General features: G+C 38.2%; 1 protein-coding gene and 1 long non-coding RNA gene across 2 annotated transcripts; one reads left to right on the forward strand and one right to left on the reverse strand.

The window, feature by feature from the left end:
- Window positions 1–922: 922 nt before the first annotated feature.
- On the reverse strand, window positions 923–24,590 carry LOC144006982 (uncharacterized). The gene is made up of 6 exons (XM_077509388.1): window positions 24,138–24,590; window positions 16,322–16,681; window positions 11,125–11,487; window positions 6,598–7,648; window positions 3,597–3,763; window positions 923–2,134 (listed from the first exon to the last, which is right to left on the reverse strand). Exons 1-6 carry the CDS (start codon window positions 24,259–24,261, stop codon window positions 1,059–1,061), a joined length of 3,141 nt encoding a protein of 1,046 aa, XP_077365514.1. The 5' UTR covers window positions 24,262–24,590; the 3' UTR covers window positions 923–1,058.
- Window positions 24,591–24,917: 327 nt separating this feature from the next.
- LOC144020931 (uncharacterized) lies at window positions 24,918–25,965 on the forward strand. The gene is made up of 3 exons (XR_013283998.1): window positions 24,918–25,232; window positions 25,339–25,569; window positions 25,841–25,965. It is a non-coding gene; the product is annotated as an uncharacterized LOC144020931 (long non-coding RNA).
- The last annotated feature ends 671 nt before the right edge of the window (window positions 25,966–26,636 follow it).

The raw sequence follows: 26,636 nt of genomic DNA on the forward strand, positions 1-26,636 counted from the left end.
CAAAAAAAAACAAACAAACGTGAATGTGCTTTCTCGCAGTGTTTTTGCATGAGGGGTGGGGTGGGGAGAAGAGTAGTAGGAGATAGTGTTGCAATGCCGCACTTTGGCACAGGGTGGCGGTGTCAGTCCAGGGAGTGAATGGGAGCTGGGGATCTTTTTGCTTTTTTGTTTGTTTGTTTTTCAATTACTCGTATTACGTTTATTTTATGTAAAGATAAAACATTTAACAACGTCATCACCAACACATTTTTGTTTCATCTTCCAACGCTGTTTGCCAGTGTATATGGTCGCGTGGGAATTATCATTGCGCATGCGCTACGCGCCAGTTTAACAAGGCCAAAGGATCGAGGCTAATTAGGTGAACTGACGTCCGTTATTCGCATTGATATAGGGTTTTAAGTTAACTGTCATATCTTTTCAAATATTGGTTAAATATAGATAATCCATCATCTTTTCGAGGTGAATTGACGGTAATTTAGCATGCGCATGCGCAGACCCGTCGGTCACTGCCTTTGGATAAGCAGTTTATGTCGACCGTGCACCTGTGATGCAAACTTTTAAAGCGTCCTTTCATGATGATGATGATGATATTGAGTGCGCGCGTCCTTTGCGAATTGTTTGAACGTGGTTGTCGGTTTTTCGGCCGACCCGATCGTCGTTCTCATCAAGTGTTTGTTTGACGCCGAATCATCCACTATATATAGTTCCTATATACTATAATAGTTCCAAGTCGTCTGATCGAGAGTCACTGCCAGGAGAGAGGAGAGGAGATTTTTTATTTTTCAATCAGTATGTATGTCTTGATGCTGTGGTGTTCCTAAGCAACTTGGCATCCTAGGCAGGATTTCTGGTAGTAAAATTCAAAACAACTTGTTTTTCATTTAACATTTATTCCAATGCAACTGTCCCCATTGTGGGACTAATAAAGGTTATCTACAGCTTACCACAAAGAATAGTTTCTTCAAATTCTTCTCAGCGCTTCAATGGTACTCCTGTTGTCAGCTGCACACTTGTGTCTCTTCACGGACGCATTACTAGAAAATCTTTTAGCACACACATTACAACTGAATGTTTTCTTTTCGGTGCGTTCTTGTGTGGTTTATTAAACTTGACTTGACAGAGAAACTTTTACCACAAACTGTGCAGCCAAAATCTTCCTCCCCGGAGTGTGTTCTTTTGTGCTTTGCTAAATTTGTCCTGACAGAGAAGCTTTTGCCACAAACGGAGCAGCTAAAAGGCTTCTCTCCAGTGTGGATTCGCGTGTGATCTGTTAAGCTTGTACTTACAGAGAATCTCTTGCCGCAAACTGAGCAGACAAAAGGTTTTTCGCCAGTATGTTTTCTTGTGTGTCTGGTTAAATGTGACTTCACAGAGAAGCTTTCGCCACAAATTGAGCACAGAAAAGGTTTTTCTCCAGTGTGTGTTCTTGTGTGCTGTGTTAAATTGGACTTTTCGGAGTAGCTTTTGCCACACACTTTGCAGGCAAAAGGTTTTTCTCCAGTGTGCGTTCTTGTGTGTCTTGTTAAATGTCCATTTTCAGTAAATCTTTTACCACACACTGAGCAAGTGTACGGTTTCTCCCCTGTGTGCGTTCTCGTGTGTTTGATCAAAGTGCCTTTTTCAGTGAATCTTTTCCCACACACTGAGCAGGCAAAAGGTTTCTCTCCGGTGTGTACTCTCATGTGAATGTTCAAACCCTGCTTTGAGTTAAATGCTTTCCCACACTGAGAACATGTCCTGCATTTGCGGTCAGCGTGACCTGCCACATCACCTTCGGACTGTTCGTCGTCATCATCGTCCTCAGGAGAGTGTTGTGATGCTTGGTCATCATTATCTGATAGTGGAGCTAAGAGGCGATCTTGTTGCGGTGGTCCCCAGTGATCTACAACACCTTCTGTTAGCTGTTGACTTGAGCTGCTGCTTGCAGGCTCCACCCCTACGTTGTTCTCACTCTCACCCTCATCTTCACTCTTTAAAACAACAAATGTCAATGGCAACTTGGTAATATCGTCGTCGCCCTCTTCCATTTTGATGTAAAGGTGCTCTTCCTCCTCTTCTTCTTCTTCTTCTTCCTGTTTAATATGAGACGACTCAGGCTCCTGTTGCTCAAGACCAAGGTAGTTTTCATTGACATCTGCAGGACACAAAAAGAAAACACATTTGGCACACGACAGATATTCTGCCGCATCACTGACGGACACGCAGTTCCCCGACTGAAAACACAACCCGCTTGTCGTGTGTGTGTGTTCCCGGTGATGAATACAGAGGGATTGATTCAGTGGGACTTCACTGACTATATATCAGGGGTGTCCAAACTTTTTCATTTGAGGGCCACATACAGAAAATCAGAAGGACGCAAGGGCCACATAATGTTATGAAGAGAAATTGTGTTTAGTCTTAAAAATCGTACAAATAATTTATTTGTGCTTTTGCATATTTAGAAAAATGCTACAGTATATAAACCAATTTATTTGTAATATGGCAGTAGGGTTATTATAGTTTTGGAATTTTTCATTTTAGTTTTTATTTTGTTTTGATTTTTATTTTATTTTTTAGTTACTTTTAATTATTTTTAAGGGTTGGTTTTGTTAGTTTTTTATTAGTTTTAGTTATTTAATAAATGCTTAGTTTTAGTTTAGTTAGTTGCAGTATTAGGTTTTTTTTTTTTTTTAATGTGTATTACTCGTGCGCAACACTTAAAAAACACCATGGGCGCGACGTCATTATTCTGGTTTTTATCAAAATAAATCTACTAAAAGGCTCATGCATTAAATTAATTACCAAAGACTAAACCGAAGGACATTTCTGCTATAATTCTAGTTTTATTTTACTTAGTTTTGTAAATATAAAATGTAGTTTCAGTTAGTTTTCTTTTTTTAAAAAGCATCTTCGTATTTGTTTTATTTCATTCACAAAATTGTTTTTTGAATTTTTGTTTTTTCGTTAGTTTTAGTTAACTAAAATAACCTTTAATAGCACCTGTGTTTTTCGACACTCTCCAGTCTTCCTTTGTCCATATCCAAACATTTTTGTTTTTATTTTTATTTGAACTGAGTCAAATGCCATTTTTAGCAAATGTCGCGGGCCACGAAAAAATGGACGGCGGGCCGCAAATGGCCCCCCGGGCCGTAGTTTGACGGCACATATATATATATATATATATATATATATATATATATATATATATATATATATGGACATGCTTTGCGCTTCCTGTACAGTTGGTTGACCTAAGTTGTGAGAAAGTAGCTCTGAATACGAAAGACGCTTTACAAAGATGTTCTTGTGAGATAAGTTTTAAATTTATACTGTTATTTTTGTTCTGTGTATGTTTTTTTTTTATGTTGTACGTGTTAAAAGGGAGTCTTTTCATACGTTTACTTGTAATTAGTTTAAATGTTTGAGAGTGGGGAAACTATTTCATTGGGCATGAAGTCTTCAGTAGAAAAGCTTGGAAAACTGAACGTATTTTCCTCGAACAACTTCATCTGGCCATCTCTATCCTGAGTAATACGGATATGCACATACATATAATACAAGCACACGAATATAACGAGTTATGTACTAAACAGGTGAGAGAAGTGTACTGTACAAACCTGCCCCGTGTAGCACAACTCGAGGCTGCTCGCGAACATCGCTCAGCAGCTGAAGATGTTGCTCGTTCTCTTCTTTTAATCCACAGTGCCCCTCCGCGAAGTTTGCTGTCGTTCTTGTACACATTTTTGACACGATAGTCGCAACGCTTTCCGACTGTATTTCTGTTTAGGGACGTGTCGTTTACAAACGAGGCTCATTTGTTAGCGCCTTGCTAAAAACTAAGCTAAGTTAACTAGACCGAGAAGCTTTAACGTGCATCGAGACGAGTTTATTCGGAGACGAGTAAAAAAATTTTTTAAAAAGGAGATGTTTTAGTCCAGTAAAGTAGTGATAATCGGGCTGTGTCGAGGATTAGTCCGTTCAGTGTAAGGACAGGGGTAGTGGTGCTCGTTGGCAAAGGAAACAAACGTTCACGGAAGTACAAAGCTGCACAGCGGAAGAACTTCCTGTCAATGAAAACAATGAAGAAAATAAAAGCTAGCGTTACTCCATTTTAATGTCTTTTTTTTTTTTTTTTTTTAAATATTACTTCATTTAAATTAAGAGCAGCGGGTGACATTTTATGAATCTGCATTTGTGTAAAAAGTTTTTTGCAATAATCATCAGGATGTTATGATTTCTTGTCCTTTACAGATCAAATCTCAAACTTATAATGAATTCACAAGTTCAATTAGGTAAATCATAACAGGTTTTAATTTTCATAATGTAATCGAATAAATAATTTGATGTCAGTGTAATTTAGGAGGTGTTAATTTAATGTCACACAAAATTACAGTAATTTCGTATGTTCGTTCAAAAAAGCATTGAGACAAAACTGTTGATTAAGTATGAGAAATTGTGAAAAAGCAGTTAAAAAATGTGCAAATGTGAATTAACTGAGATGAGGAAAACAATTCTAATTAGCGTAGTAAAAGTCAAATGGAGTGATTTATAGGATTTACTAGATGTGAGTGGAAAAGCATATGACAGGATGTATAGTGAGTTTGAGGTGATTGAAGACATGGCAGTTGGGCATAGGACAATCCATCCATCCATCCATCCATCCATCCATACATCCATCCAATTTCTTGACCGGGGAGGGGGGGGGGGGGGGGGGGGGGGGGGAGTTCTTGAGCCGCCAAGAGCAGCCATGGGAAAAATTAAACAAAAGCGAGCGAGGGAGAAAAGTGCACACTGGAGGAGGTGCAGCGTCCAGGAGGAGTGCCAGAAGTGATTTTAAAAGAGAATAAGAACACTTTTTTTTTTCCCAAAAATTTATTTCGACATGCATAATAATAAGATTACAGCATAATAAAAGTGTGAAAAGCCATAAAATATGTAGTTAAAAAAACACACATACAAACCAAAAGCAGTTAGAAGTGATCAATAGCACATAAGCAATTTGCTGACACGTTTGAAAAGGAGTAGGAGGAAGTATATACTTATCTATTCCTACCCACATTTATTTCATTATTAATGTGCTTCAATATTTAACAAATCATATCAATCTATACATAAAATATACTAATCACAGTATTCTAATTTACAATACATTTTATAATGCCATATAGCAATATGTAGCCATTCACAGCATTTCAATCTTCAATCACTAACCCATCACTATAATAGTTCCTATGTTCATTTTACTAAATAATACATAATATGCACCAGAACCCTTTTTCATCTAATATTTCATTTGCATTCTTGAAGCCTTTTCTTACAGCTTATTCCAATTCAATGTTTAAGCCTCTTCGCTTCTCCAAATCTCTCCAATATGTTTCTTTTATACTTGATATTGTTTTGAACTGATCAATTGTTGGACATTGTTGTAGCTCCCCATTTAGTTTTTTGCTTATTTTTACACCACAGACAGAAAAATAACTCTTCATGTTGGTCTTTATATTCAGGTTCTTTAAAAAAATATAGCCTCCTTCACTTTTAGTTTACATAATTAGTTAACAATTATGACTCCTCCTACATGACGACATTACCGTGCCACGCCCCTCCCCACCCACAAAGTGCAACGAGCAGCTCCCTCCAACATTGTTCGGGCAAGATGAGCGAAAAAGCATGCTCTGTAATTAGTGTTGTTCCGATGCCATTTTTTGGCTCCCGATACCGATACCGATACCGATACCATATTGATACTTAAGTTGTTTTTTTTTCCTCAACATGAAAAAGCTGTCCTGCCATTGGTTCAGAGCATGCAAGGGCCAATAGGATATCTTAGATCGGCATGCAGTGAACTTGTCACATACCAGTGAATGTCGTGCACCAGCAAGACACAAGATGCTGCATCCAAAATCCTATATTAGAGTTGGAATTAATGGTATCGGCATGTTACTTGTGAGTAGTCACCGATACCGATACCACTGTTTTAATGCAGTATCGGCACCTCTGCCGATACCAGTATCGGTATCGGAACAACACTAGCTGTAATGGCAACGTTGTCAGATCTTCCTTGTGATTTCTCGGTCAGGTATTTCAAGGACGCCGATATTTCTCTTCCAAGCAAGCAGAGGGGGCTTTTATTTCTTTAGTAAAGGGTATCTTAACATCCTCGCCATGGTTTACGGTAAGGTCAATTAATCTAGCTAATGCAAGGTAAAGAAATGTGCATACACTGACATGAAACACATTCATCATATTTTGTAATATTGTCCTGACATTACATAGACAAGTCTTGTTTCTACTGTTATCTTTAGGCCTCATGTCCGTGGAATGTTTGCATTTCACAATTATCTTTGGAGACAAATCACTAACAATCAAACTGACTTCCCCAAGTCCTCTTTGGAGATGATCACAAAAAGGAGACCATTTGTCTTAGTGGAATTGTAAATGTGTAAAACAGATGCTAATTGCTAAAATAATATTGTCTTATCTTTTCATTGTCATGAAATTAAAGTTGATTCAAAATTACATGACAAATGTCCCCATTGTGGGACTAAAAAGGTTATTTGTCATCTTCTTAACAGCTTACCATAAGGAATCAGTTTCTTCAAATTCTTATTCAAGCTTCACTTGCTCTTCGCAACTTTACACTTGTGCTGCTTGACATCAGCATTACTAGAAAATCTTTTAGCACACACACTGCAACTGAATGTTTTCTTGTTGGTGTGTGTTCTTTTGTGCGATGCTAAATTTGTCCTGACAGAGAAACGTTTACCACAAATTGCGCAGCTAAAAGGTTTCTCTCCAGTGTGCGTTCTTGTGTGATCTGTTAAGGTTCCTTTTACAGCAAAACTTTTGCCGCAGACCGAACAGGCAAAACGTTTTTCTCCAGTGTGTATTCTTGTGTGTCTTTTTAAACATGCATTCACAGAGAAGCTTCGACCACAAATTGAGCACGTAAAAGGTTTCTCTCCAGTGTGCGTTCTTATGTGCTGTGTTAAATCGGACTTAACAGTGTACCTTTGGTCACATACTGTACAGGCAAAGGGTTTTTCTCCCGTGTGTACCATTTTGTGTCTTTTTAAATGTCCATTTGCAGAAAATCTTTTGCCACAAACTGAGCAAGTAAACGGTTTCTCCCCTGTGTGTGTTCTTGTATGTTTTTTCAAAGTGCTTTGATCAATGAATCTTTTACTACAAAATGAGCAGCCATAAGGTTTCTCTCTAGTATGTACTCTCATGTGAACTTTCAAACTGCACTTTGAGCTTAACGTTTTCCCACACAGACAACAGTTGTTGTCGGTGTGACATGAAATACCACCTTCAGACTCTCCGTCCTCATCATCATCAGTGTCAAGTGGATCCGATAATATGTTGTCATTATCTGCTTGAGTTTGTCCACAGTGGTCTCCATCATCTTTCACTGTCATGTGTTGAGTTGAGCTGATGCTTGGAGGCTCCGCCCCTCTGTTCTCCTCACTCTCACCTCCATCTTCTTCACTCTTTAAAGGAACAAAGGCCAATGGTAAATTGGTATCATCCTCCTCCTTTTTAATGTGAATGGGCTTTTCTTCCTCTTTAATGTGAGGGAGCTCCTCCTCATCCGCCTCTACTTCTTCCTCCTTCACATGAGAGCACTCGGGCTTCTGTTGCTCAAGATGCAGATAGTTTTCACCGCCGCCTGCAGGACATAAGAAGACAAACACCTTTGGTCACCAGCCAAAAATGAATTTTAGCCCACATTTGGCAGGTTGGCGAATGGCGAGTGTTGATTTAGAACCATATCAACTTAGAATGTAAAAGAATCAGTGGTGGTTGATGGTCATTCAAATGAAGGGAAATTATTTATTTCACTTTTTATTTTATGCTTTCATCCAATCATCACGCCCCAGAGACAATGAGTGGGCGGGGGAAAAGCCCAGCACTTATCCAATGACCGCCCAGTTTTGCGCAGTGGAACAACCAACTTTACGGAGCAGCGTCTGATTGTGTAAATAAATCAATAAAAGTGCCGAGGAACTGCAGGGATGAATTAGTTGTCAGTTATTTGTGATTCTGAGCAAAAGATGAAGGTATTATAGCGCATAAATTGTACACACAGCAGAGCATATATATGGGTCATTCCGCAGAGGTGGGCATTTTACAAAATTTTACTAATCCGTCATCGTCTGCCTTAAATTTGACCGATGTTGTACTTGAATCACCCGGCATTCACTTCTCCTGTGCCCAAAGCGCTTTACAATTGAAGCCTCACATTCTCACACTCCAGTGGCCAACTGCTGCCCTGCAAGGCCCCGCCAGGTCCACTGGGAGCAAATCGGGATTCAGTGTCCTGCCAAGGACACTTCGACATGGTCACCAGGGGTGAGGATCAAAACCACAACCTCACGGACGACCACTCAACTACTGAGCCATGCCGCCCCTATATAATACTCTTTGGATGGAAAAGTCAACTGGCCAAGTCGTCTAAGTCCACAATCGTAGACTGTTGGATAAATGGATGTCTTTGTTGGATTTCCCTTTTTAAGCATGTGTGTTTCTTACTTTTTGGAACAGATTAGACTATTATCTTCCTTTCACTTTACAGAACTGCATGAGGTTTACTGTCTTTTGCCAAAGCTTGATTGGTTGACTAGGTTATGCAGGCGTGGTTTAGGTCAATTTGGTCGGGCCTTCAGCCTGGCAGACTATAGCAGGACATTGTACCCGTTTTGGCCTGTCACATTCCACGATAGCCGGGGGAAATATATTATATATATATATATATATATATATATATATATATATATATATATATATATATATATATAGATAGATAGATATATATATATATATAGAGAGAGAGAGAGAGAGAGAGAGAGACCAGCATCCAAGAGTGCCAGAAGTGATTTTAAAAGCGAATAAGAACACAATTTTTTTTTCCCAAAAAATTTATTTTGAACATGGATAGTAATAGGAACAGCATAATAAAATTGTGAAAAGAATAACAGGAAAAACCTTAAACCATAAAATATGGAGTTAAAACAAACAAACAAACAAACAAACAAACACCTTCCCTAACCATAGTCTTAACTCAAACTAACGTTAAGTAGTAGTATTTGCATTTTTGAGTATATTTCGCTGTTGGCGCTTTTATTACCACTGGAAACACATGAACCACATTTGAACACCAAAGTTGAAGCGCACAGCCACCGAATGGTGAATGCAACTTTTGAATAACTTGAATTCTGAAAGGAGTAGGAGGAAGTATATACTACCTCCATTTATTTATTTCATTATTAAAGTGTCTAAATATTTCAGAATCATCATGTCAATCTTCGCATTAAAAATTGACCAATCACAGTATGCTAATTTACAATACATTGTATAATGCCATATAGCAATATGTAGCCATCCACAGCATTTTATTTTCAATCACTAACCCATCACTATAATAGTTCCTATGTTCATTTTACTAAATAATACATAATATGGACCAGAACCCTTTTCCACCTAATATTTCATTTGCATTCTTGAAGCCTTTTCCTACCTACAAAACAATAACAAATAAGTATGAACATTCTTTTTACAGCTTATTCCAATTCAATGTTTACGCCTCTCCTTCTTCTCCAAATCTCTCCAATATGTTTCTTTTATACTTTATGGTGTTTTGAAATGATTAATTGATGGACATTGTTTTATCTCCCCATTTAGTTTATATTTACTCCACTGACAAACAAACAAAAACTCTTCCTGGTTGTTTTTTTTAATATTTTGTCTTTAGATTTAGCTTCCTTCAAAAGACTAGACCCTCCTCCTCTTTCAATTCACATCATTAGTTGACAATGATGACAGGATGACTCCTCCTACACGACAACTAATTAATCTAGATGATGCAAGGTAAAGAAATGTGCATACACTGACATGAAACACATTCATAATATTTTGTAATATTGTCCTGACATTACATAGACAAGTCTTGTTTCTACTGTTATCTTTCGGCCTCTTGTCCGTGGAATGTTTGCATTTCACAATTATCTTTGGAGACAAATCACTAACGATCTAACTGACTTCCCCAAGTCCTCTTTGGAGATGATCACAAAAAGGAGACCATTTGTCTTAGTGGAATTGTAAATGTGTAAAACAGATGCTAATTGCTAAAATAATATTGTCCTATCATCTTTTCGACAATGTCATGAAATAAAAGTTGATTCAAATTACATGACAAATGTCCCCATTGTGGGACGAAAAAGGTCATTTGTCATCTTCTTAACAGCTTACCATAAGGAATCAGCTTCTTCAAATTCTTATTCAAGCTTCACTTGCTCTTCGCAACTTTACACTTGTGCTGCTTGACATCAGCATTACTAGAAAATCTTTTAGCACACACACTGCAACTGAATGTTTTCTTGTTGGTGTGTGTTCTTTTGTGCGATGCTAAATTTGTCCTGACAGAGAAACTTTTACCACAAACTGCGCAGCTAAAAGGTTTCTCTCCAGTGTGCGTTCTTGTGTGATCTGTTAAGGTTCCTTTTACAGCAAAACTTTTGCCGCAGACCGAACAGGCAAAACGTTTTTCTCCAGTGTGTATTCTTGTGTGTCTTTTTAAACATGCATTCACAGAGAAGCTTCGACCACAAATTGAGCACGTAAAAGGTTTCTCTCCAGTGTGCATTCTTATGTGCTGTGTTAAACATGATTTCACAGAGAAGCTTCGACCACAAATTGAGCACGTAAAAGGTTTCTCTCCAGTGTGCATTCTTATGTGCTGTGCTAAACATGATTTCACAGAGAAGCTTTGCCCACAAGTTAAGCACATAAAAGGTTTCTCTCCAGTGTGCGTTCTTATGTGTTGTGTTAAATCGGACTTAACAGTGTACCTTTGGTCACATACTGTACAGGCAAAGGGTTTTTCTCCCGTGTGTACCATTTTGTGTCTTTTTAAATGTCCATTGTCTGAAAATCTTTTGCCACAAACTGAGCAAGAAAACGGTTTCTCCCCTGTGTGTGTTCTTGTGTGTTTTGTCAAAGTGCTTTGATCAATGAAGCTTTTACTACAAAATGAGCAGCCATAAGGTTTCTCTCCAGTATGTACTCTCATGTGAACTTTCAAACTGCCCTTTGAGCTTAATGTTTTACCACACAGAGAACATTTGCTGTCAGTGTGAAATGGCATACCACCTCCAGACTCTTCATCCTCTTTCTCCTCATCCTCATCGTCAGATGAGTCCGATAATATGTCATCAACATCTGCTTGAGATTGTCCACAGTGGTCTCCATCGTCTTCTGCTGTCATGTGTCGACTTGAGCTGAAGCTTGGAGGCTCCGCCCCTCTGTTCTCCTCACTCTCACCTCCATCTTCTTCACTCTTCAAAGGGACAAAGGCCAATGGCAAATCATCCTCTTCCTCCTTTTTAATGTCAACGGGCTTTCCTTCCTCATTAATGTGATGGTCCTCTTCATCCACCTCTTCTTCTTCCTCCTTAATATGAGAGCACTCGGGCTTCTGTTGCTCAAGAAGCAGATAGTTTTCACTGACACCTTTAGGACACAAGAAGACAAACACTTTTGGTCACCAGCCAAAATGAATTTTGATCTGCATTTGGCAGGTTGGCGAGTATTAATTTAGTACTATAAACTTATAATGTAAAAGAATCAGTGGTGGCTGCTGGTCATTCAAATTAAGGGAAGCTTTTTTTTTTTTTTTTTTTTTTTTTTTTTTTTTTAACGCCTCATCCAATCATCATCGCACAGGAGTTGGATGTCTGGCCCACTGTTCCATAAACCCCCACAGACACTGAGCCTCCGATGGGCAGGAAAAAGCCCAGCATTTATCCAATGAGCATCCAGTTTTGCGCAATGGAACAACTCGGGCTGGGTATTGCCGCCAACCTCACGATACGATACGTATCGCGATACAGGGGCACGATACGATACGTATCGCGATACATTTGTATCCCAATACTTGATCTTCAAGGCCATAGGTATCCCGATATATTACATTAATTTACTTGCGTAACAGTCATATGTACACCTAAAGGATATGTTTCTTATGCTGAGTGACAAAAATATTTTTGTTAGCAGCTCTTGTGCTTTACCACCAAGCGGCATGCCTGGTTTAAATGTGCACGCACTGCAGAACAAGGAGCAGTTTTCACAGACACACCAGGAAAATGTATTAATATGCATGAGCCGATATGAGAAAAAATATCAAAGTATTAAAATTACAGATCTAAAATGTGCTTATTTGAAATATTTGGGGAAATAAAAACAGCATTTTTTTCGTGTAACACATTCTATTTAGTTTTTAAACAAAATATACGAAAATTGGTACATTAAGGCACGTGCCATGTTAAGTTTCGAAGTAAATAAATGTTGATATTCTTCCTCTGTTTTCATTTTTCTTAGCAAGACACAGTGTCCAATCACTGGTGAGCTACTTTTGCATTCATTGAAGTCAGTTAACTTCAAAGACGCTGCTGCTTTTTATTTTTTAGGTAAACGTTAACTGCCTATTTAAAGTTAACGAGCAATATCGATTCTGACGCCTGTGTATCGATACGTGTGTTGTAATGAGGCCCGCAACGATATATTGCCGTATCGATTTTTTGAGCACACCCCTAGGAACAACCCACTCTACGAAGCAGCGTCCAACTGTTAAAAAAAAACTAACCAAATTAACTTGAATACAAATATACTTTCGAGTCCTACTATAAGTCTAACAAATACATTGAAACATTGTATAAACTTTGCACAATGTTTCAATGTATGTAAACCAACATGAAGCTGAATTTTATTGATATGAGCCACAACCACAACAGATGGACCAACGTGGCATGTCTATAATTATTGCTGGATTTCTTTATTATCTGGTTTATCTGTATGAAATCAAATTGCCGATAATTATCGGCAGATTTCTCTATTATCTGGTTTATCTGTTTGACGTCAAATTGGTCGATAATTGCCGATAATTATCGGCCACCGATATTATTGTGCATCCCTAGAAAAAAACATTTAAAAAAATATGCATTTTAGACGAGATACATGATGTGATGGTTGTTTGCTTTTTTTTTTCTTTTTTCTTTTTTTTTAACTGATAGGCAGATCATAAAATTCACAACTTCATTGCGGTACTAGGCTGAATGAGCCGAATCGAGCACATAAAAGATAAGCACTCTGTGACTTCAAAAGTGTCATTATCATGTTAATCGTGCAACCTCCCTTGCACGATACCATTTTATTTCAAGTTTTCTACTGTATTATAGTTTGCTGTAGGGCTGGGTATTATCAACAATAGGGGTGTGAATTGCCTAGTACCTGACGATTCGATTCGTATCACGATTCACAGGTCACGATTCGATTCGATACCGATTAATCCCGATACGAATTTATAAGTCGATTGTTGCGATTTGTTTTCATTCAAATTTAGAAAATACGAATCAGTAAGCTTGTAGAGTGTAAGATTTATATGAAAATGTATTTATTTATCTGAAATTTCAGTCTTATAGAGGTTGTAATCTGTTTCATGTTTGAACAGCATTAAAATAAAATATTAAGGCTTAATGTTCCGTTCATATAACATTCTTCCATGCTCAAGGTGTGAATCCTAACCCGAAGTCAGACGTTTTGTTGAATATTTTTCCATTAAAAATGGAAGATTAAAAATCGATTCACACACACACACAAAAAAAAGAAAAGGCAATGATGAAAAGACGTTGAATCGGTAAGACTACCGAATGAACAATTCTGAGCTCTTAAAAAAAAAAAAAAAAATTGATTTTTTTTAATTGAATCGATTCGAGAATCGCGCTATGTAGTATCGCAATATATCGCCGAATCGATTTTTTTTTTAGCACCCCTAATCAACAACCTCACGATACAGGTGTCACGACACGATACGTATCGCGATACATAAGTATCTCAATACATGATCTTCAAGGCGATGCGTATCCCAAAATTTTACATTAAATTACTTTTATATTTTTATTGTAACCATCATATGTATACTTAAATGATATGTTTATGATGCAAAAATGTTTGTGTTATCAGCTCTTACCACCAAGCGGCATGCCTGGTCTAAATGTGCATGCACTGCAGAGCAAGTAGCATCTTTCACAGACACACTGGTAAAATTAATGAATATGTATGAGCCGATATAAGTAAACATATCAAAGTTTTAAAATTACAGCTCTAAAATGTGCTTATTTGAAATATTTTGGGAAATAACAGCATTTTTTTCATATAACATTCTATTTTGGTTTTAAACAAAATATAGGAAAATTGATTCATTTGGAAACATGTACCATGTTAAGTTTACAAGTAAATAACTTCTTCTTCTACGTTTATAAGTAAATGACTATTCTTCCTCTGTTTCCATTTTTCTTAGCAAGACAGTATCCAATCACTGATGGGCTATTTTTAAAGCAGACGTCACACCTACCGTTTCTTTCTTTCTTTTTTTTTTTTTTTTTAAATAATTGGCTACAATGCAAGCTAAACACCCAAGACACTCATGTCCCTTTCGTCTGCTTCCCCAGTCCGCTCCTCCTCGAGTTTTTGATGACTCTCTGCATCAGTTGCACATATGTTTTTTCTTTATTTTTTATATCAGGGACAGTACATATTAATGAAAATTTCAGTAAATATGCCAGAATTAGCCAAAAGGCTATTTTTCATCTGCAGTTCCAAGACATCATAAATGTCACCATAACAAAATAAGAATAAAATGCATAACAATACATTCACTAAAATACTATCAAGTTAAACTTACATGCTTACATAACAAAAGCAATACATTTACTAAAAAAAATAGTATTAAACTAAAATGCACAATAAAACCAACAAGGGATAAACAAAACAAAGAAACACGAGAATATTAAAAGGCAAAATTCTAGCAGAGCAAGCGAAAGCAAGTCTCGTTCATGTTGACATTTCTGATCATTAATTGTGTTCTGTTGTCATTGCTCGTGACGACAGCACTTATGGTACAGGCAATTTATTATGATAATTTTCTTCAAAAAGTGAATCTTGCATGTATTATTAGTTCAGCACACACAAAATCAATTTGATGAATATAGTGGGAAGACACTTTTTTTTTTTGTTTATCCGATGTTTCACAAAATTAGATTATTTTTCAGCAGTATTTGGCACATGCACACAAAGCCAAAACTGCCAATATACTTTATGGAATAACAGAACTTGATTGGCCAGCAAACTGGCCGAACTTGAACCCCATTGAAAATTGATGCTATATAGTCAAGAGGAAGACAAACGAACGGAAACCCTGAAATGATGACGATATAAAGGCCGATATCAAAGCACCTTGGGCTACAACAAAACCTGAACTGTCTTCATACCACACGACATTGGTGCTGTCATGAATGTAAAAGGAGGCCCAACAAAGTACTGAGGGCATACACTTTTTAGAAGGCCAACATTTCTGTTTGAGAGCCAGGTTCAGGAAGGTTAAAAAGATTTTAGTTTGAAGGTTTTTATTTTGAACCATGATTATGTTTTACGTTAATTGACACTTAAGCTAGTATTGGCTTAGCATCTTTCATCATCTTCATAAATTTAAAGTTTATTCCGATGTCCCCATTGTGAGACTAATAAAAAAAAAAGGTCATCAAGAGGGTACCGCAAAGTCTCAGTTTCTTCAAATTCTCTTTCAAGCTTCACTGGTAACTGCTCTTTGCATCTTTACACTTGTGCTGCTTAACATGAGCATGACTAGAAAATCTTTGAGCACAGACACTGCAACTGAATGGTTTCTTTTCGGTGTGTGTTCTTTCGTGGTGTGTTAAACTTGACTTCACAGAGTAGCTTTTACCACAAACTGAACAGCGAAAAGGTTTCTCTCCAGTGTGTCTTCTTGTGTGATCTGTTAAGCTATCATTTACAGAGAATCGTTTGCCACAAACTGAGCAGGCAAATGGTTTTTCTCCAGTGTGCGTTCTTGTGTGTTTTGTTAAATGTGATTTCACAGAGAAGCTTTGACCACAAGTTAAGCACTTATAAGGTTTCTCTCCAGTGTGTATTTTTGTGTGCTGTATAAAATTGGACTTATCAGAGTAGCTTTTGCCACATACTGTGCAGGTAAAAGGTTTTTCTCCCGTGTGTACTATTTTGTGTCTTTTTAAATGTCCATTGTCTGAAAATCTTTTGCCACAAACTGAGCAAGAAAACGGTTTCTCCCCTGTGTGTGTTCTTGTGTGTTTTATCAAAGTGCTTTGATCAATGAATCTTTTACTACAAAATGAGCAGCCATAAGGTTTCTCTCTAGTATGTACTCTCATGTGAACTATCAAACTGCCCTTTGAGCTTAATGTTTTCCCACACAGAGAACATTTGCAGTCAGTGTGAAATGGCATACCACCTTCAGACTCTTCATCCTCTTTCTCCTCATCCTCAACGTCAGGTGAGTCCGATAATACGTCATCACTATCTGCTTGAGATTGTCCACAGTTGTCCCCATCATCTTCCGTTGTCATGTGTTGACTTGAGCTGCTGCTTGGGGGCTCCGCCCCTCTGTTCTCACTCTCACCTCCATCTTCTTCACTCTTCAAAGGGACAAAGGCCAATGGAAAATCATCCTCTTCCTCCTTTTTAATGTGAATGGGCTTTTCTTCCACTTTAATGTGAGGGCGCTCTTCCTCATCCGCCTCTACTTCTTCCTCCTTCACATGAGAGAGCTGGGGCCTCTGTTGCTCAAGAAGCTCATAGTTTTCACTGGCGCCTGTAGGACACAAGAAGACAAACACCTTTGGTTACCAGCCAAAATGAATTTTAACCCGCATTTAACAGGTTGGCGAGTGTTAATTTAGAACCATATTGTCAGGTTTACCTATTTGACATCTATTACACATGACACAAAAAGGAGAGAAGACATTCAATTCAGGGATCGCAAGGAGAGAGGAGAGGAACTGACTGATACAATTCACTTCTGCACTCTCTGAGGATTCCTCTCCTCACCCTCTCTTTTTCCACGCCCTTTCTAGCCCCTAGTTACATGGGTGTTCCAACCCTAAAAATGCAAATGCAAGGCATAGTTGGAACACCGTGTACTTGTTTGTTTATGTGTTGCGCATGTGAGTGGAAGATTGCTGAGTACATGTGTGGTCAAGTTTGCAATCATTTCTTAACAGAAGACAGGCGGCCTCAGCAGACTGGCTCTAACCATTCTGCTGCGTTGGATGTGGTTCTTCAGCTTCTTGAGTCATTTTCAAATAGCCAGGCTATGTGAATGTGAGTTGGAACAGAGCAAAGCATTCTTCATTGCAAGCAGAAGCAGTTCTTCGTTGCAGCAAATGTATAACTTATTATTTACAATTATTCATACACATATCAACTTATAAAATGTAAATAAATATATCCTCAAATTGCTCCAGTGTTACAATGATCAAAATTATGGTCACATTGCAGCTTATTTTAAAAAAACAGACGTGGGATAAGTGGGGGTAAAAATTGTTCATAAGGGTCATTCCGTGTCAATTCACACATATGCCACTCGGCAGAACCTCCCCAGTGACACCTCTTCAATTTGCCAAACTTTTATTCCATTAGTGCCTTATTATGTCAAAAGAATCCGAAGTTTGAGCCTCCTCACTGAAGCGGCTTTCGAGTTATGGCCCTTTGAAATTTGGGTGATGCCCACTTATCCCAGCTGAGATGTTGCAGCGATCAATAGCAGATTTCAAGAATGCATTTGTACAGGAGGATGCCAGCTACAGGATGTAATTTAAAAAAAAAAAAAAAAAAAAAAAAAAAAAAAAAAAAAAAAAAAAAAAAAAAGAGCAATTGAAAACCACAAGTAAACATTTATTCTAAAGAAACAAAAGCTAAAGAAAACGTGTGGGCTCGACACCACCGCATGTTACACGTCCCGTTCATGGCATACAATACAAAACAAAACATTCCTCGCCAAATAAGGAAAAAGAAACTACTTCTACACAAAGAAAAGGAGCGCCATCTTGTGACGCGGCACCACACTGTCGATTGTTACAGCACTGTTTGCCGTACCACATCCACGACCATGTTCAATCCCTCCAAAAGAACCAAAAACTACTATGTCTGCACTAAGGTAATGTTCTCCATTGTTGTTTTTATCCAAAGGACAATGATAGCTCCAGGTAGCTAACCATCTACGCGTTTGTTAACTTACTATTTACTATAACACGACCAGTTGAATGCCTCCAGAATGACCATAAACCACTACGTATGCACTAAGGTAATGTTCTCCCTTGTTGTTTTTTAGCCAAATGCTAACGAATAGCTCCGGGTAGCTAGCAGTCCACACTCCACACGTTTGTTGTCTTCGTATTTACTATAAATGCCAACAAAATATTGAAACTATAAGGTAATATAAATTCATTCTTACCTTGCTTGACGGGAATAATGTCCAAAAACTTCGGTTTTGCCGACAATCGGTCAAAGTGAGCGAGGCGACTCGGTTCTTTTCCTTACATCTGCAGCAGCAGACAGCGATGCGTATTTCCTTTTGTTTTGGGGCAAAATTGCATGATGAAGGAGTGGAGATACACTTCACTAAAAAAATGTAAAGCCCCGTTTACTTGCTTCGAAGAGAAATATCGGCGTCCTGAAAATACCTGACCGAGAAATCACAAGGAAGATCTGACAACTTTGCCATAGAGCGCAAGCTGTTTCGCTAATCTTGCCCGAACAATGTCGGAGCCGGATGCGTGTCGCATAATGTGGGCATGCCACGGTAAGGTCAATTTCCTTCAGGTCAATGTGATCGGGATTCTGAAAGGAGAAGAGAAAGGCTTGTCCTGCACGGTGGAATCAAATCATGGTAGAATCTTTTGACCATTTGGATTTCATATCATTTCCGGTTCAATTCAATTCAAAATGTTTAGTTCATTTTTTAAAAGGTTTGATTTTCCATCCATTATAGGAAGTGATTCTCCAAGGTGAGTACTGTGGCTGTTTAGCTCAATGGTAAGAGGCGACGTAAGCGTTTCAACTAGTTGCTTGCGTAATTTAGGGTTAAGGTTCAAGCCCCGACTGCAACATTGTAAATTTCATGTTTTTCATTTACACACTTACTTTATTTATGCTAAATTGTTTGCAACAGTTGTTATGTTTTTCATTTTTTAAACCATATTTCCATGTATTCGATTAGGCAATTCTGAATTATGAACCCTCATATGTTTTTCACTCCGATTTTCAAATTGACATGTTCACACTATTTATTAACTGTATCTATCCATTTGGAACATTTTAAATTTAAATGAAGAAATGAAGACAATAGGAAATACAATGACTTATGTATTTGAGGTTTTCAAATTAGTGTCAGTTCAGCCTGTCACCTCATTACCTTTAGTGTATTTGAATATAAGACTGTCCATGCACAATTTTATTTGATAAACCTTATTATTCTTCTAGCAAAATTTTACATTCATACGTCAATATTTATGCATAATAAAGCATCCTTCATTGAGTTTTTTTATCTCCATGACAAGCTATTTTCCATTTGTATTTATTTTAGGCATATCCCAATTGACATCGGTAACAAAGACGTAAAGAAAAGTACAAGTTAAATGTAGAATCAAGATGCCTGAAAGGGAGTGGAAAGAATAAAACTTATTTAATCCCACCCCTTTTTACACGTTCAATATAAAACATAAAAGCATTCACCACTTCCGTTGTGGGATCTGATTTTTGGTGCTGTCCCTTGAACTATTGACCTATTCTAGGCCAAATGTTCAAGTGAAATCCTTTTCATGCTAAACAACTTTATGATTGCTACTTGTGTTTAAATAGCTTAAGGAAATTAAATGCCAGTGTGTATCCTGACTTTTCACAAAGGGAATCATGTATTTGTTACCAATTAATCATTTTACTTAATCTTGTAACCCTAAAGTGCCAGCTGAAAAATACCAGAAATCACATGTTCATAGTGGTCAACTGTTGAAAAGAACTGCTCCTTCGAAATCACATGTTCACTGTGGTCAATTGTTGAGAACTGCTCCTTCACGCTTAAGGGCTAAACGAACAAGGGATATCCTGAAGAAGCTTACAACCATGACGGGAAAAAGGTCAGAGCAAGAATCTTAATTACTTTATGACTGCTCGTTGACAATCATAGAAGAAACTCAGAACAAGGATCTCATTATTTTACAAACTGTCGGACGGCGGTCAAATGACTCAGGACAAGAGTCTCGTTATTGTTAGCTGAGGGACGATGTTTAGGACAAGGCCTTCATTATTTTGGGTATCTGCAAAAGGTTAGTTTTAGCAAAACTATTAGATTATACAACGTAAATGACAGGTCACCTTATTTTTATGAACGAATAAGTTCTTTTGAATGTAAATGATAGGTCACCTTATTTTTAATGAACGAATAAGTTCTTTTGATACCAGTAAAACTTGTTACTACTTCTGGTCTCAAGAATGGGAGGGGAGACGTATGATCTGCGGGCTACTCAATAACAATTGGATACCAGTAGAAGTCACAAAACTAAGCTCGCACTACCCCCTAGTGGTCAAAAGCAGATACCATTAGCATTCAATAATTTGCATCTCGTTAATAAGTGGGTTTGGCCGAGGCTTTCCCGTGCCAATAAGATCTAAGCGTGAAGTGGGCAGACAAGTTTGACAGCCAATCGGGAAAAGAGGCTGTACCATGGATGAAGCTTTATAAACTGTTGCATTTCCTGAGATGATCAGATTTTTTCCATTTGCGCAAATTGAATGGTCTCATTGTGCTTTTGCCAATAAAGCCGCTTTTTGTTCAGCTTGACTTTGGATTCCCGCCTATTCTTTTTCCTGACTCGCATTTGATTTCAACACACAACGCAAAAGGGGACCTGGCGCACCAGCCTGCCAACAGGTGCTGAAACAGGTGACGCTGCGGCCAGCCTTCCGGCTCCAGGCCTGACCCGAGAGCCGACACCGTCAGAAATTAACTCACAACTTTGGGTTCAAAACTGATTAGGCAATTATCATTGACACAGTAAAACAAAAATACAAAAATATTCACACACGAGTGTTGCCAAAGGTAAAGATTTGTTGATTGCATCAGTAAATTTTCTACCAACATTTATAAAAAAGTTAACAATACATGTAATGGTAAAGGTAAGCGCATAGCAACACTGGTAATAGACAATACATACCAACAATGGTTGAAAATATGACAAAACAAAAGTTGACACTAGGAAAATAGACCAAATTTGATGCTGTATGGTAAGAAACTAAAATATAGGCATTGCTTTATTAGAATATCTTATGAATAATTTTAGTTATTTACAGTTATATGTATATTAACTCTGGATTGCAGTGCAGCCTCCAGGCTTGCATAGATACACACGAGTGTTAAGCAGACTGTCCGGATCGACAGAAGTACAGTGGTATGAAAAAGTATCTGAACCTTTTGGAATTTCTCACATTTCTGCATAAAATCAGCATCAAACGTGATCTGATCTTTGTCAAAATCACACAGATGAAACAACAGTGTCTGCTTTAACTAAAACCACCCAAACATTTACAGGTTTTCATAATTTTAATGAGGATAGCATGCAAACAATGACAGAAGGGGGAGGAATAAGTAATTGAACCCTCTGCCTAAGGATACTTAAAGAGCAATTGAAACCAATTTTTACCAAACAATTTAAGTCAGGTGTGTGCCCAATCACTGATGAGTGGCTTAAAGCTTCCCTGCCCACTATAAAACACACACCTAGTTAGAATTGTCTTGATGAGAAGCATTGTCTGATGTGCACCATGACTCGCTCAAAAGAGCTGTCGGAAGACCTGCTATCAAGAATTGTTGGTTTGTATAAAACTGGCAAAGGATACAAAACCATCTCTAAAAGTCTGGATGCTCATCAATCAACAGTCAGCGAAGTTGTGTACAAATGGAGAGAGTTTGGCACTGTTACTTCTCTCCCAAGGAGTGGCCGCCCACCAAAGATGACGCCAAGAGTTCAGCGCAGACCACTCAAAGAGGTAAAAAATAACCCTAGAGTGTCTGCTAAAGACTTACAGAGATCACTGGCACAGTCCAATATCTCTGTGCATGCATCAACTATATGTAAAACATTGGCCAAGAATGGTGTTCATGGGAGGACTCCACGGAGGAAGCCACTGCTGTCTAAAAAAAACATTGTGGCTCGTTTAATGTTCGCAAAAAGGCACTTGGGCACTCTACAGAAGTTTTGGCAAAATATTTTGTGGACTGATGAAGCCAAAGTTGAATTGTTTGGGAGGAACACACAACGTCATGTGTGGAGGAAAAATGGAACAGCTCACCAACATCAACACCTCATCCCCACCGTGAAGCATGGTGGAGGGTGCATCATGGTTTGGGGCTGTTTTGCTTCCTCAGGGCCTGGACAACTTGCAATCATTCATGGAAAAATGAATTCAAAAGTTTATCAGGATGTTTTGCAGGAAAACCTGAGGCCGTCTGTCAGACAGTTGAAGCTAAAAAGAGGATGGATGCTGCAACAAGACAATGATCCAAAACACAGAAGCAAATCGACTTCAAAATGGTTTCAGAAGAACAAAATACAGGTTCTGGAGTGGCCAAGTCAAAGTCCAGACTTGAACCCCATTGAGATGCTGTGGCATGACCTCAAGACAGCGATTCATGCCAGACATCCCAGGAATCTGACTGAACTACAGCAGTTTTGTAAAGAAGAATGGGCCAAGATCAGTCCTGATCGATGTGCCAGACTGATCTGCAGCTACAGGAAGCGTCCGGTTGAAGTTATTGCTGCCAAAGGGGGGGCCACAAAATATTAAATGTGATGGTTCAGTTACTTATTCTTCCCCCCTTCTGTCATTGTTTACATGCTATCCTTGTTAAAATATGAAAACCTGTAAATGTTTGGGTGGTTTTAGTTAAAGCAGACACTGTTGTTTCATCTGTGTGATTTTGACAAAGATCAGATCACGTTTGATGGTGATTTTAGGCAGAAATGTGAGAAATTCCAAAAGGTTCAGATACTTTTTCATGCCACTGTACAATCAAAGAATACAGAACATTTGAGTGTCCTAATATGTGCATTAAAAGACGCAAGAGCTTGTCAACTGTTGCCAGAAGGGGAAACACTTCCAACACCAGTCCACCTCTTGCATTACCTATACTACTTAATTGTACAGTGTGGTGCAAATAGTGTAGGTAATGCAAGAGGTGGTCTGGTGTTGGACAAGTATTATCTACTTGTATGTAACCAAAAGCTGCAATTATCATTTATCAAATATTTGTGACCTTGTACTAGTTATTTTTTTTTTTACTATTTTGTAATTTGTACTGTTTTTTTCTTTTTATTATTTTGTTGATTTTATTTTGTTTAGCTTCTATATATTTTTAACCTCCCTAGTGTGCTCTGTGTTCGATTTGTTTGGATAGTATACAATGTTTGTATTCAATTTTCTCACATATTTTGTAAACTGTTTATGTTCGAATAAAGTTTATAAGAAAAAAAAAGTCACCACGGTTACCGGTAGTGATATTTAAGGTCCAGAAGGTGTCAGTATTCAAGTGACAGTATCAACACAGTGTGTCATTGTGTCGACAATTTTCATGACGCCTCATTGACCCATCACAAGCAGTTGGCATTAAGACACACTTAGGACCGCCCACTCATTTGGATATGGTTTCATGATGCATTTCATGTTGACAGCATCTGCAGCATCAAGTAAATATGAGAGCAGAGCCTTTTTATTCATCGATTTATATTTATTAAATCTATTTCTGTATGTATTTGTGTATTTATTTCCACATTTATTTTTTGTTTATTTATTGTTCATTTATTTTTATTTATTTATTTGTAAATAAATATAGTTTTTTTTCTTATTTCAATTTCCATTTATTTTTGTACTTTTTTTTAATATCCGTTTTTACTTTTATTTATTTATGTATTTATGTATTTATTTTTTATTTTGGCATTTTTGGTCACCCATAATGGTTCACTCAGTATCTTGGTGGCAGAGAAGCAACTGCTGTGATCAAGCTCTTTTCTTGCATGGATGCTACTTTTCAAATATATTTTAGAAACTTTAGAACCACTATTTTAGTCTCTCTCTCTCTCTCTAACGCATTTTTCATTTACCATCACTGTCGTACAGGAAAAAAAGGCTTCTATCGAAATACAAATGCAGGAATATTTATAACGATTTTTTTTACGAGTTGTATACGAAACAAGTGAGCGAGGATGTGTACAAACCTGCTTCGTGTAGCGCAACTCGAGGCTCCCCGCAGACATCGGTCAGCATGTGCAGATGTTGCTCGTTCTCTTCTTTTATTCCACAAAGTGCCTCCGCGTACTTTGCTGTCGTTCTTGCACACATTTCCAGACGACAATTCTAACACTCTCCCACTGGATTTCTGTTTAGCGACGTATCGTTTACAAACGACTCTTTTCTTTTTGTTAGCGGCCAGGGAGCCAAAAGCTAGTTAGCTTTTAGTTAGCTTAAGCTAACTAGGCCGAGAAGCGTCAACGTGCACCGTGACGATATTTTCCCCCGGACACTTGACTTAAAAAAAAAAAGTGTTTTAGTCCAGTGAAGTCGTTCTGTCGGTTCGGTAATCTAACAGGCAATATTCACGAAAGTACGAAACTGCAACCACGATGCTTGCAAAAGGGGGAGGGGTGTCGCCGGAAGTGCCTCCCGTCCCAGCTTTCCTATAGGTCGCTTGCACATGTCGTCACTTCCGCCTCGGATTTCTCGTAGTCGCCATGCTGGGTGGCCTCCATTTACGTAGCGATTCGGTCTAACACGTATCTATCACGTTTGTTTTCTGCGTTTAAAATGGTACATTGTTGCTGCATCGTTGGCTGTTCGAACAAAGCCAAGGGGGAAAATGGTCGGTCTTTTTTTCCGAATTCCGAAAATAATTAGGAACCAGGGCCTGGAGACAGAGGAGTGCGGACTCCGGAGGGAAGTCGTTACTTTGGGCTCGTGTGTGCAGCGATCACTTTGTGAGCGGTAAGCTTGTTTACCTTTATTTAATGCATGAGGATTAATAACGTTTCGACCGCCCATATATGGGCAAGTTGCTTATGTTTTGGATTCATGAGCAAGCAAGTTCGGTAGTACAAGCTGGCTAGCGGACGTTAGCCGAAAGCTAACATCGAACATTTTCACCCAAGTAGTGCCAGTGCAAAGTGTTTACTGCTGAAATTGGATTGATTAGTCTTGGGCTTTTAATGCCGATAACATGTTTTTTGGTGGCAAAATGTAAACTTGGAAAAAAAAGAGACAGAAGGGGCTGATGCAAGAAAACAGACCCCCGGGGGTGATGCAAGAAAAGACCCCCGGTAGCCTACACATCATGCTAAAGAACTTATTCACGGCCACCCTACTGCGGTAAAATAACCAGTCTTTCCATATTTTATTTGTTTATATATTTGTTTATTTTAACAGGTCGCCCTGCGCCCGTTTTTCTGTCCAATCATCCCGACTGGGCTCCAACATTAAAGTTGGGTCCCAAGTTACAACATCTATGTCTCAGCCCAGTCGGTGCCAAGATATGAACGTGCACAGGAGAGACAAGCAAAGAAAAGACAACTCGAAGTGGCAGAGATTGTTGCAGTTATGCAGCCAGATGGCTCCAGTAACCTGTACCCTCAAGTACTGCTGACATCATTGACTCTGGTATGCCACTCAGAATTCATTACATGATATATTGTATGCATGAGTGAATGTATGTGTTTGTTTGTGTGTGTACACGCACCTTATATTTTTGAGACATTTGGAAGTGTTTATAGAAATAAGTATTTGCCTGTAGCAATGTTCATACATTAAAACATGCAACAAAATGTGTACATTTCTTTTACACTGACAAAAAAACTATACTACTTTACTATATTAAACCTATTACTGGTACCGTATTTTTTTGTGATTTTTTCTTTATTTTTTTCTTTAGGGATCTCATGCCACACCGACTTGATTGCCAATGACATGATGGAAACGAAGGCGAGCATCAAAGCATTGGAGGAGGACAACATGCGACTGTTTGTTTGGCGCTAATAAAGGCAGCGTTTATACAAATTCTATTGTTGGGTTTGTTTACAAAGCTATACATAATACAAATGACAGGATTTGACTCAATGTGCAATATGGTCCCTCTTAAAGTAATGGCATAAATCTCTATTATTTCTAAAAGCACAAAAAATGAAGTGAATAATGATTAGATGTAGTAATTTCAGGGTTAAAAATTGAACTGTTAATTAATGTAGTTTATTTTAGCACAGGTGCCTACCATCCTGAGATGACGGTATGATGTAATGTTGATGGGGTACGCAATGACTTTCATTATGCTATGTACAGAGGAAAAAGTTGCTCTCTTTTAAATTTGTTTAATGTAAGACAAGTACCAGTACTGTGTTACAGTTTTCCCAATAATCCTTGTTTCACACTTGTCACAAAACCACTGTCCTTTTGGCAGTCTAGATTGGCACACTTCAAGTGATATCATTTGATTTTACAATCTGCTGCAGCACAAAAAACTACTTTATTCCGCATCTTTGAAGTACATGAGCAAGTGGTAGGTGACAGCGGCTGAGCAGGAACACTGGAAGTCCACTGCTGATCTAGTAAATGCTCTCCCGAGCAGTTTAGGTAAGGAGGGGATTTTGGGGGAAAAAAAACTTTTCCAGCTTTTCCAACTGGCCAAAACGAGCGATCTGGGTGGACTCGCTCAATCACACTTTGTCCACACC

Source organism: Festucalex cinctus, chromosome 1 (genome assembly GCF_051991245.1).
Source record: "Festucalex cinctus isolate MCC-2025b chromosome 1, RoL_Fcin_1.0, whole genome shotgun sequence".
Taxonomy (NCBI): Eukaryota; Metazoa; Chordata; class Actinopteri; order Syngnathiformes; family Syngnathidae; genus Festucalex; species Festucalex cinctus.

Excerpts from the sequence above, each read along its gene's own strand:
- LOC144006982 (XM_077509388.1), bottom strand. The coding sequence starts at position 24,261 with ATGTGTGCAAGAACGACAGCAAAGTACGCGGAGGCACTTTGTGGAATA. Across the intron at positions 16,682-24,137 it reads AGTTGCGCTACACGAAGCAG|GCGCCAGTGAAAACTATGAG; the intron begins GTTTGTACACAT and ends TGTGTCCTACAG. Across the intron at positions 11,488-16,321 it reads AGAGGATGAAGAGTCTGAAG|GTGTCAGTGAAAACTATCTG; the intron begins GTGGTATGCCAT and ends TGTGTCCTAAAG.